Raw genomic sequence first — 12978 nt, 5'->3', positions numbered from 1 at the left:
CTAAATGAGTATAGTAGTGAGTAGGGTCATCTCCATGGGGAACTGGTAAATTTATCACACACAGATAATTGGGGGTTTTTGGAAGAGAGATATACGAACAAATTAAAGGCGTAGGGTCACTAAATAAACAATCGCAAGAAAGGCAATAACTAAGGAATGTAATAAACAATTAATCGACATAACCTAGTCAAGGAGATAATCTCGGCACCGGTTCACACAATTGATCATAGATACCTAAATTAATTCACACATTTATAAATAAATTGGTTCTAGCAATTTAGCAACCACCAAACTCCCAATCTCTCCTTAATTTTACAGTAGTTTAGAGACGCTCTTAAACTACTCTCTTGTAAAATAGATAACCCCAGAGACGCTCAAAAGATTTAATCTATTTACAGCTTTAGGAATTAGAGAGACCCAATTCTAATTAACAAACACACATGCGGGTTCATTTAAACTAGACTAACTATTCCCACGACCCAGATTAGACTGCCTGTGAGCCAATTAAATTATGCCGTTTACCACTAATTTAAAACAATCAAGTGCTACGCACCCTTGTCCTAATTGGCAGTATACTATTCAGACAATTGAACAACTGGCCACATTAATCCAATAAATCCAAACAATAATAGACTATTAAATCAGAGAATAATTAAATACTCACAAACGCCAAATTTAGAATAATCAAAGAGATTTCACAATTGTTTGTGCACCGGGCCTTGATTATTCCTCAACTAGATAAAAGAACTAGCCTTGCCGCATAATCACAAAGCAATTGAAAGCTTTCATGGAGTTTAGCTGATTGAAGAAAAGTAAGAGCAGCACAACCGCTAGTCTCAAACTCACGTATAAGAAGGGAAAAAAGATAAATGATGAAAGATGATAGACCCTAGTCTATTGCTGTCCTATTTAAAGTGTTGTCGCCGCCGCACCTTTTGTTTTTCGAATTAGAGTTTGTTTTTCAAAAGGATTCTTTCCTTATTTCTCTCATTGAATTGTTGCCAAAAGTCTTCTTTGCAAAGGTTTCCTAATCCCACGCAGGTTTAGAATGTGTCTCCAAAGAAAGGCGGTAGCTCTAGAAATAGGATCCGCGGTCTGTTTTTTTCACGCAGCTCTACGGTCTCTGACGTGGGCACGCTCTGGAGGGACTGGTCTTCTAGAAATTCACTTCTTTTTGTCATTTTTTACCTCAGTTGCTTGCAGGTAACACAAATACCAAATACGAGCATAAACCCATTACTATGCACAATAATTAGCCAAAATTAGGACTAAACAGCAATGTAATAACACTCAATTGTCGCCCTATCAGTCCCTAGAGTTTCAGTCAAAATACATTTTACCCTTGTAGTTTTGTAATTTCAACCAATTTCATTAATAAAGTTTCATACAATACATTTTATCCTCACAGTTTCATAAATTTGAACAATTGAGAACAATTGAATCATTGTTAATCAATTTGAACTGAATATCATCATATGACTAGTATGCCCGGTTAATAATTGTATTGTTAATATTGAATTTAGTCATTGATTAAATTACAGAAAATAATAATGACTGTGTACGAATAAGAGATTATTTTAAAATTTTGTGATATGATATATGTGAGACAAAAAATAAATTAGATGATAGATAGACAATTTGAAAAACATGTATATGCTGCAACAAATAAAAATTTTGCAAATAAATGATAATCTAAACAATTCTTTCTTTCATGTTAATATTTTTCTCCAATTCGTTGCAATGAGATTGTTTGAAAATTTTTTCCAATTGGCAATAGTGGGGTTGTTTCTTCCCCATGACTTCGTTATTTCTTGATCTTTTTAATTCAATTTGTGAATAAGATGAAAGTAATGGTGGCTGAAATTTTCTTAGTTTTTTTAATAAGAAAGTGAATTGAAAAATTATTTTTGAGATTTTTTTTATCCAATATTTTTTGTATTTTACTAATGGGCATGCTATGGTCAAGTGATGATATTTCCATTCAAATTATTTAATAATTTATCAATTGTCTTTGATTAATCAAATTTATGAAACTAATGGATGAAATGTGTTTGCGTGAAAGTTTGGGACAAAATTGGTCAAAATCATTAAATGATGAGATTGAAATGTGTTTTGGCTGAAAATTTAGAGATGAAATTGTCCAACATTCCAAACAATGGGGATGAAAAGTGAATTTTTCCCTTTGGATGGATAGAAATTGATAGCCTGATTCTAGGTTGCAATCACGGGTATCATCTTTTGCGTGCGAATATTGCTGTTGCATGCAGCTCCTGGCTCATTGATTATCTACCCTATTTTTGGCTTCAATTCAATGTGCATTTACTGTAGCATTCTATTAATTATTCTTTTTGTATTTAGATATTTGGAATTTTTGATTGATTAATATTAGGTTTTGAGAGTAGAAATTGATAGATAAAAATTTTATTGTTTTGTCTTGTGTTTTTGGTTGGTTTCTAATTACTATTATGCATAATCCACCACAGTGCAAGACGGGCAAAAAGAAAGATGGAGAAAACTGTCATCTCCTTCTCCTGTACTTGAATCATGAAAAAATTGGGATTGGAAATCGCGCTAGATGATTCCAACAATCAGCCAGTAGAATTTTCTTTTATATAAAAAAAAGTGGTACTGGCAAATTAATTGCGTGGTCATGAAAACTTAAAAGTCCCATCTGTAAATTAATTGTTATGATTTTGTGAGTTAATCCGGTCGGGAATAGATATAGCTGAGGTGAAATGTCATTGCTGTCCTTGCCAATTGCAGTTGATCTTAGGGGTGGCAATTCGGGTCCAAATCAGGTTGGCGGGTCGGGTTCGGGTCAACCCGCCAGAAAATCTGTTGACCCGAACCCGACCCGCCAACCCGTGACGGGTCAGACCCGAACCCGAAAATTTCAGGTTGGCGGGTTGGCGGGTCGACCCGAAATGACCCGAAACTTAATTTTAATTTATTAATTTATCACTGTAATTTCTAATAAAATCAATTTCTCACAAAACTAATTACATAATCAAGTAATAAAAATTTAAATAAGTAATTCCAAACCAAATCTAAAATAAATTAAACACCGTAAAAGTGTTTTATCCCAAACAAAATATAAAATAAATTAAAACAGTATAAAAGTAAAAAATAATATAATATATTATTTGTCCAAATATAATAATTTCAACTTCACACAAATTAAATAAATTCATTTATGATTAAGTAATTAATGCCTTTGAAAAAAAGAATAACTTAGGTTAGTTAGATAAAATTATTTTTATATTTATTAAATTATTTTTAATTCGTAAACGGGTCATATCGGGTCATATCAGGTCACCATGGGTTGACCCGAAATCGACCTGTTTTCTTTTCAGGTTCATCGGGTCCAACCCGATTCTGACCCGAATTCCCAAAACCTCAACCCAAACCCATTAATTTCGTGTTAGGTTCGTGTCGTGTTTTCAGGTCGTGTCGAAAATTGCCACCCCTAGTTGATCTGAACAAATTTCCATCTAATTTAACAAAAGATTAAATGGAGATCCTGACCGAATGTGTGATCTTTACAAGGACGAATTTCTATCTAACTGAACCGAAGCACTTCAGTAGTTTGATGGATGCAAAAAAGATCGATAGTTTCAATGAGAATTCGAAATAGTTTAGTGGACTATAATATACTTCATCCATAGATCTTCTTAGAATTTTTTTTTAATGTGTAAAGGTTTATGTGGTTACGACCAACCAAAAGTTATTATTTGCGTTTGTCCCAAAAGAATAAAATCCTAACAGATTCTCATATGCATAAGATTGTAAACAAAGCACGAATTGAGCACCTAGTTAACGACCAGATAGAACTTTTTAACTCATATTGCACTTCTTGAGATAACCAGATATTAGATTTCTAGCTTGGTATGATAATTTGTAAGGGAGTAACACAACGAGAGAGCACATCAAAGAGGTTAATATATAAGTCAGAAACCCAATTTTAACCCAAAAACATAAACTATTAGATCTCAAATTCTTACTTACATATTAACTGTTTTTTCTTTATCTCTCAAACCAATGTGAAACATAGTTTTTTACTCATGAACCTAACAAATCTCCCTTTTCATGAGTAACCCCTCACATTAAATCCAAGTTTACAAACTTTATTTCGAACCTACTTTAATACTCAACGCAAACCCATCTTATCACTTAAGGTCGCTTCTTCTTCCAATCATGAACTCACTCTTTTTCAACATCCAAAGTATATTTTAAACCCCCATCAACTTGACTCCTTGGTCTAACCCCAACTGAACCCTCTGCCAAACTCATGGTACACCTGATCCAACACTAATCAAATTCCTTAACACTTTGGCACTTTGATCCACTACTAAGAAGAAAATTTTCACCGGTCTAACTCCAAGAAGAATTTTTTTGCCCATGAGTAACCCAGTCTCGCAACTTGAAACTCTAATACCACTTGTTGGGATGCAAACGGAGAACACACGACTATTGAGATATCAAGTACATAACAATTTAATGATAAACAAGTTACAAGCATGAAAGATAAACGATACACAATATTTAATGTGGTTCGACTCCATTATTGATCCTACGTCTACTGAGAGATATCCATTTTTTATTATGAGAGGAAAACTGTATATAAGAATACAACTTAAACCCAACTTTAACTTTCGTATACCATCTTTCATCTCCCAAAAACTTTCTTTCACCTTTATGTATAAGGCTACATGTCGTCCTTGTGTGCTCTTTATGTGTCACTTTATAGTATGGCAACCCATCTATTTACAAAGAATATTATTTAACCAAAAATCAAATAATAATAGGAAACCAATACTAATTTCTAAATTTGTACATAATAGGAAATAACTTCTAAATTCTAAACAAAGTAGGAAATTCCTTGACTACTAATTCAAATAACTAAAATTAATTAGGAAACTAGGTACTTTCACACAAATTAAGAAACTTGCCAAAAAGAAATTAAGCCAATTTTCTAACAAATCTTCACTTTGGCGAATATTTCTTTTGGTAACCATTTGCCTTCAACTACTAAATTATATGGTATCAAACTACATATCCAATTAATACAGTCCTGACATCAAATTGATTTAATTGGTAAATGAACATATATAGTTGCCCCGAGTCCAACGTCCAGTTGACTTGCTAGAAGGTATCTCAATTCACCATCTCCTTTCGCAGGATTTCTTCTCACCATCACTTGCAATTTGAGATCCCCTTTTGTGAGCTCTATTTCTAACCATTAAAGCAACCAAGTGGTAAAATCATCATACTTTTCCCATCCTCAGGACTGTCTCGCCATGTATGGTTTCCAAAACTCTACCTACAACGTAAAACTCATTGCCATCAGAGTTTTCTAGCATTTGAAAATTAGATTATTTTGTTTATTTAGGACATATGTCATACCACCTAAAGAACATAATTGGAATCTAAATATCACCAGGATGAAGTATCAACTGATAGAATTATGAAAAAGTCTCCAACAATTAACATCCAAAATCAACATTGAATTTCATTTTTTCCTTGACCCTTGAATCACCTGTTTAGATTCACCATTAAGTATCTCCATATTTTTTGACTTTCTATCCTTCACTTTCAATGCTTCTTATCAAGCTCTTGAAACAAGAATATCACCTATTAAATTGTTCAATTAGTAATAGACACCAACCCATTTGATCTCAGTAGATAACTAGCTTGCAACTTGAAACTCTGGCACTACTTGTTAGAGAGAAACACAACTATAGAGCCCATTAAAGAGTCCAATATATAAGTCAGGAATCTAACTCTGACCTAAATACTTAAACTATTAGGTCATGGATCTTTACTTATATATTAACCGCTCTTTTTTCGTCTCTCGAACCAATGTGGGACATAGTCTTTTACTCATGAACCTAACATAATTGATGATAATTTCTTTCTAATTCCTCGGAAGAAGAAGCAAAGCTATTTTACTAAATGAGTTTGGAAGGGTTTTGCATAGAACTAAATGACTATTTGTTTTGCCTCATTTAATCTAAAGCTTTTCCAATAATGCCTTTTTTTCCCTCGTAGCGGAAAAGGAATTTAAGAAGTTGGGAGGGAATTGGAATCCAAAACCTCTAAGTTTTGAGATCTCGACTTTAACTACTAGATTAAAGCTAGATAATACCTATATTTTCGCTCATTATGTGAGTATGTCAAAATCCTTGAATTGCAAGAGATTCTACAAAAAGGTTATTATGATATTTAGCATCATATGTTTGAGAAATGAAATAAAAAGAAACATTAAAAATAGAACTACTCAAAAACCATTATTGTGTGACTAGAATAAAATCTTGATTAAGAAATGAACGCAAATGAAACAATGAAATATTTTGCCTTTGACAAGAGATTGTGTGTTAATTTAACCGGGGTCAGCCACATTGTCCAAATTTATCACCTTAACAATCTGCATCCCCATTATCAAGTGCAAACATATTCTTCTGAGTTCTGATGGCTAGTGATCTAGAGAGAAATCAAGTATTACCCAGAAATTGAAGTACATAATAATGATTTAAAAATAACTCTTACTATTAAAATCCAATTATAAAAAACCAAATGCTTGTTTGTATGCAATCATGTAGTTTACGTGGTGTGTTATTGCTTCTATAAACTAGTCATTCGATGTTCACCCTTCATTTTTTCAGTCTGCTATTTGCATGTATATAGGCTTTCAGATTTCCTTTGGTGAGTCTATGCTTGTAATCATCATTTTTTTTTATTGAAAATACTTACGAAATTACTCATAGGTAGATAATTCTGTTGAGTTCCTGCCAATTATTCGATAATGCCAAATTTTTTCTTGAGCAGTAGAAGCGAATAAGTAGATCCTGCACTGTATAATATACTATTCATAAGAAGTCTTCTGGAAGGAGTCTTCTTGAATGAATAAAAAAGACTTGCACATATAACTTGGATTCTTCGTTTAACATAATTTAATGTCCTCGTGAACATCTTAGGTTCAAATTCTAAGAAGGACAAAGGTGATTATTCCGAACTTCAACCAATTCAGGGCTCTGAAAAACTTTGCTAGGTTTAGGTTCATACTACTTATACGTTAAGGACTTCAATGTTTAACAGTTCCCAGAATTCTTTCCGTATTGGTACTTAACCTCCTAATTTCCTCATAAATAGGAGCAACTTGCATTCTTCAGACCCTCGGAATTTCTCCCTTGAGAAAGCAAAAATGGAGATCAAAACAACCCGTTTGAATCTCCTATCAGCTCTCTTATTTACATTGTTTCTGGTCCAGACATTTGGGAAAACACATATAGAAGCAGACTTCCATCATCTCAAGGCGAGATTGAACCCACAATCCAACGTTGAAATAAGCAATCACTTTCCAGCATGTGATTCCCCTCCTAAGCCTTCAAATCAAGAAGGGCTGAAGGAGAAAGATAGGATTGATCGTCTGCCTGGACAACCACCTGTTGGATTCAAACAGTATGGTGGATATATCACCGTAAATGAGACTGCTGGCCGTGCCTTTTTCTATTATTTTGTTGAAGCACAGGGTCGCAGGAAGCCTGAGGATGTGCCTCTTGTCCTTTGGCTCAATGGAGGTGGATTACTAATTTCTCAAGTTTTATTTTCTTGTTGTATATAATTTTGTTCTTTTTTGTGTATAAGTTGCATATATATTTTATGGAAGGCAATAAAAGGATTGCAAGATTTTGTTTCCTTTGTCTGTTAATAGTTTGTGTGTAAATTCCTCGTGGAGATCAATGTTTGTGCGTGTTGTGGAGATTTGTTATGCCTAGATTCTTAGATTGTGAGACGACAAAGTACATGTATACATAGATACGTAAGATACATATTTATTCCTATAATTAATATCACTCGAGAAAAAGGCAATTGAAAAAGATAGAATATCCAAACAAGTGAACAACATGTATGTACAGCCCTTGTGATATTGTTTTAAGCTTGTTAAACTCAAATGACATTTTCCTTCTTTTTTTTTTCTCTTTTTTTTTTTCTTATCTTTCAAATAGGTCCGGGTTGTTCTTCTCTTGCTTACGGAGCCTTTCAAGAACTTGGACCATTCAGAGTTGGCAGTGATGGAAAGACACTGTTCAAGAACAGATTTGCTTGGAATTATGGTAGGTTACTTTATATTTTGCTAATTTTTCCACAAGATTCAATAGTTATGCATTTAATATTAACTGTTTGTAATTTTTGTGTACCTGCAGTTGCCAATGTTTTGTTCGTGGAATCCCCTGCAGGAGTAGGATTTTCATACTCCAACACAACAGAGGATTTTGTTAAGGGAGGTGATAAAAAAACTGCAGCAGACAATTATATTTTCTTGCTAAATTGGCTTGAGAGGTTCCCCGAATACAAAAATAGAGACTTTTACATTACTGGAGAGAGTTATGCTGGCCATTATGTACCTCAATTAGCACATAACATTGTTTACCACAACAAGAAGGCCAGCAGGACCATCATTAACCTCAAAGGAATCTTGGTACGACTCTACTACTATGATAAACTCCCCAACTTTGTCTGCGTTGTCAATCATCATTTGCTTAGTGTCGTTTTCTCTCTTTCTTTTTCCTCTTGTCTTAAATGATAAAAATTGACTTTAGCTTAATTTTGGCGATAGGATTCCTATTTTTTTAGGAAAATTTTGAATCTGTGTTTTCTTAGTAAGCAAAAAGAAAACTACAATACTTTGTCCTCATAAAGTTTTTTTTTTTTTTTGGAATGTCAACTTATTTATGGAGACATGATATCACGTCTAGATAAAGAAGTTTTTAGTGAGAGTTATAATGAGTATGTTTGGTTAGCAAGATTTGCAAAAAAAAAAAAAAAAAAATTCAAATTTTGTTCTGTTATATCATGAACACAATTTTTAATCAGTTTTTTTATTTCACATACATTATATCACAAAAAGTACTACAATAATTATTTCAAATAATTTTTTATCCAAACACATGTGAATTTCACATTTAAATCAATTTAGCATGTGATTTTCACATTTTTAGTGAGAGTTTTCTAGATGACGCTGTTGATCTTGAAATCTAATGCAGATTGGAAATGCAGTCATCAATGACCCAACAGATTCCATTGGGATGTATGACTTTTTTGCAACACATGCTCTTATTTCCCCTGAAACTTTACAAAAAATCAACAAACTGTGCGATTTGTCACATCCCAATGGCAGTGTTAGTGTTGAATGTAACCAAACCCTTGCCGTGGCAGACAATGCAGTTGACCAAATTGACATATACAACATCTATTACCCTAGGTGTTTCCACGGCGGTCTGACCAGCTTCCCGAAAAGATTTAATGTAAGTTTTCTTGATTTCTTTTTTCTTTTCCACCAAACATTTACAAAATTTTTAGAATTCGGGCCGCTGATGTTTGGTTAGAAGGTGTAAGGTGTGCTATTAAATCCTTTAATAGCTGAAAAAGAAAACCATATCTTTTTTGTGTTTGGAGAAACGATAGTTATAGTGAAGTTGAAAAATGAAAATTCAATGCCTAAAAAAGAAGAAAGACAACTGAAAAATCAAATTCTTACGTAGAAAAATCTGACAATTTTGTTAGATATTTTTTCTTGAAATTAAATTTGTTTCTTAATTGACTCTATTAATCCTCAACATGCAGATATTGAAGTTCGATAAATGCAGTGATTATTATGGCTATGCGTACTTTAACCATCCCAATGTTCAAGAGGCGTTGCATGCTAATGTCACGAAAATACCATATGATTGGCAGCCATGCAGGTTAATTAGAAGCCCTCCTCCCTCCCTCTCCTTTTTTTTTTATCTCTATCTTTAATTTTCAATTTTTTCCATCTTTAATTTTTGAATCTGTTTAACCATCTTTCCATGCTAAGCTGGATTCAATTATTAAAAAAAATTTGCAGTGATGTTCTTAATGATTGGGTAGACTGGCAATCAACCGTGCTTCCTTACCTTAAAGAGTTCATGGCAAATGGAATAAAAGTGTGGATATTTAGGTAATCCTATCATCCACTTTCTTATTATTGCATTGTGGTCATCTATGTAAAGGATTCATATTTTCTTCTCGTATAGTATTTTAAATTTTGGGAAACATAAAATTGCATAGGTTTCCCCACCAAAACGTGAACAACTTTACAAGACCATCCATGCCCAACCAAAAATCCTCTGCAAATTCTTTGATCCTTGAATGTAATATCTTTTAAAATTAGACCGTCCGTTAATATTTGATGATTTATAAGCGAGCTCATTTTGTATATTCTTTGAAATTAAAAATGTCAAAGATTAATCTGTTTGATCAATTGTGTGAAAACAGTGGCGATGTGGATGGAAGGGTCCCCGTGACTGCATCACAATATGCGATAGAAGCGTTAAAAGTTTCAGTTGTAACTCCTTGGCAGCCATGGTTTCGGGATTGGGAGGTCAGTAATCAATGCATGAATTTTTTGAGCTCCCTAATATTATAGTTTTAGATTTTTATTTTGGGCTTGCTTTCAAATGTTTCTAATTTGAGGAATCAGAAGTTAAAAGCATATTACTTTTCTTCTTTTTTTTTTCCTCAAAAATTGTTTAACACTAGATTTTAAAAATCACTTGAGAAGTGAGAATAGAAGAAAACTCATTTTTTTTTTTAATACTCATAGCTAAACTCAAGTATTCAGAAACATTTGGAAGTTATTGTTCTTAGAGTCCATCCACAAAAACACAGCATGCCTATACGATACATACAAATATGACAAGTGGACCTTCTTTTAGTTTGTTCCTAGAGTCCATCTATAAAAACATAGCATGCCTATACGATAGACAGAATAAGTAGTATAGGATTTTTCTTATTCTTAATAATCTTATCTAAGATCTTAATAAACTACTAAAAAGATAATACATGTGCTCATAAAATATTTTCATTTTCTTATGTTATAATCAGGTCGGTGGATATGTGCAAATTTATCAAGACAACTTGACATTTGTGACGGTGAAAGGAGCTGGTCATCAAGTACCAAGTTATAGACCTGATAGAGCCCTTTCACTTATTTCTCATTTTATTTCAGGGATACCATTTCCCAACCATTAAGTATGCAATAAATAGGGCAAGATGACCTTTCTCACTTGATCATTTTTTTAGTTGTTTCTCAACAATTAAGTAGACAAATAGGATATTAGGTGATCTTTCACATTTCATCATTATTCTAGTTGCTTCCCAATTATAAGTAGATGAGTGGGATAGTTCTTCAGCTTATTACTTCCATCAATAGTCTAGTAACAACGTAATACTTGCAGAAATTTAATTTGGCAATGTTATTTGTTTAGATTTATGGTTTTTGCGCTACATCTATAAACTGTTTTTCGAGCATATCGAGTAAATATATAATCTCCCTACATGTTTGGCAGAAGTTATATGGGAAAAATGCACTTTTCATCCCCCAATGTTTAAGGTGTTAACTAATTTTGTCCCTAAAGTTTATGTAGAACACATTTCATCCTCATAGTTTCATAATTTCTACCAATTGAGGACAATTAAATGATTGTTAACCAATTTGTACATAATATCATCACATGTCCCATTAATAATTGTATTATTAATACTTAATTCAGTTATTGATTAAATTACAGAAATAACAAGTGTTTTTGGATAGGAGACTATCTCTTTGTTTTTTAAAATTATGATATGATGTATTTGAGATAAAACAAATAAACAATTGAAAAACATGTACATGATGCAACTATTGGTGCAAAATACACATCAACAAAATAAAATTTTGCAAATAAATGACAATCCAAACCATTCTTTCTTTCACATTAATATTTTTTTCCAATTAGTTGTAATGGGGTGGTTCGACATTCTTTTCCAATTGGCTATAGTGAGGTTGTTTGTTTTCCACGATTTCATTTTCTTTGGATCTTCTTGTTCGATTGTGATTAAGAAGAGAGCAATTGTGGCAAAAAATTTCTTAGGTTTTTTTGGGTACTAAAACTAGAAAGTGAATTAAGAAAAGATTTTTAAACTTTTTGTTGATCCAATGTTTTTTTTTTTTTTTTTACTAAAGGGCATGCTGATCAAATGACAATAATCTAATTAAAATCCTTGACAATATATGTTAGCCAAATCTATTAAACTATGAGGATGAAATGTATTTGTGTGAAACTTTAAGGATGAAATTAGTCAAAATTATAAAATTACAAGAATGAAATATGTTTTGTGTAACGACCCTACCTCCCCCTAAGACGTACCCAAGGGTTTGGCGGATCGCCTACCCAACTCTCGCCAGGACTCCCTTACTAACGTTCTTGAAATAGCCGTTCAAGCCTTGAAATTAACATAAAAGCTCCATTTCCAACCAACAATTCAACTTAATTTACAATCCAAGAGTAAAGCATAGGATTACATTTCCAAAGAGTCCAAATATGTGTCATTTACAAAAGTACAAGTACATAAAAGTTATACACCCTAATTCATGCCTACTTGCTCCGGCCTTCATTCCTGTAAAGAAAACAAACTAATGGAATGAGTTAAAACCTCTGTGAGGTTTTCCAAACAAGCAATCAGGTAAAGAAACCATGGAAGTATAGCATTTAGCAGTTGGAACACTTTGCACAATAATACACAGTCATTCGACAAATAAACATTAATTCATTGGAAGGATACGTGCTCACTTGGAGCTATTCATTCATTCATTTGCCAACCATTTTTCTTATCCCTCCAACATTAGAAAACATTTGCAAGTGAAAACTCCTTCAGTGTTCTTGTCATTCATTCATTTATGTCATTGCTTTGAATCCACTGGCCAGTTCTCTACCAGATTTCGTGGTAATACTCGAGTATATCAAACATTGTCCCAAGGTCACTAGCCGCCCGACCGAATTCGCTTTTGGTTCGAGTCGACTGGCAACGAAGTGCAAGATCCCAGTTCAGCCAAAAGCCTTACATTCATGCACAAGTAACATTCAATTATTTAATCATTAAAAATTTCACGTCCACATAGGCCAAGTCCGATAAAGT

General features: G+C 33.1%; 1 protein-coding gene across 1 annotated transcript; it reads left to right on the top strand.

The window, feature by feature from the left end:
- Positions 1 to 7201: 7201 nt before the first annotated feature.
- Positions 7202 to 11052, top strand: LOC113724236 (serine carboxypeptidase-like 40). The gene is made up of 8 exons (XM_027247158.1): positions 7202 to 7577; positions 8007 to 8114; positions 8205 to 8479; positions 9045 to 9305; positions 9625 to 9743; positions 9887 to 9979; positions 10297 to 10402; positions 10906 to 11052. The coding sequence occupies exons 1-8, from the start codon at positions 7202 to 7204 to the stop codon at positions 11050 to 11052; spliced, it is 1485 nt and encodes a 494-aa protein (XP_027102959.1).
- The last annotated feature ends 1926 nt before the right edge of the window (positions 11053 to 12978 follow it).

Source organism: Coffea arabica, chromosome 2c, assembly GCF_036785885.1.
Source record: "Coffea arabica cultivar ET-39 chromosome 2c, Coffea Arabica ET-39 HiFi, whole genome shotgun sequence".
NCBI classification, from domain to species: domain Eukaryota; kingdom Viridiplantae; phylum Streptophyta; class Magnoliopsida; order Gentianales; family Rubiaceae; genus Coffea; species Coffea arabica.
Note: the sequence above shows the minus strand (reverse complement) of the source record. Positions and strands in the feature narration are given on the sequence as shown.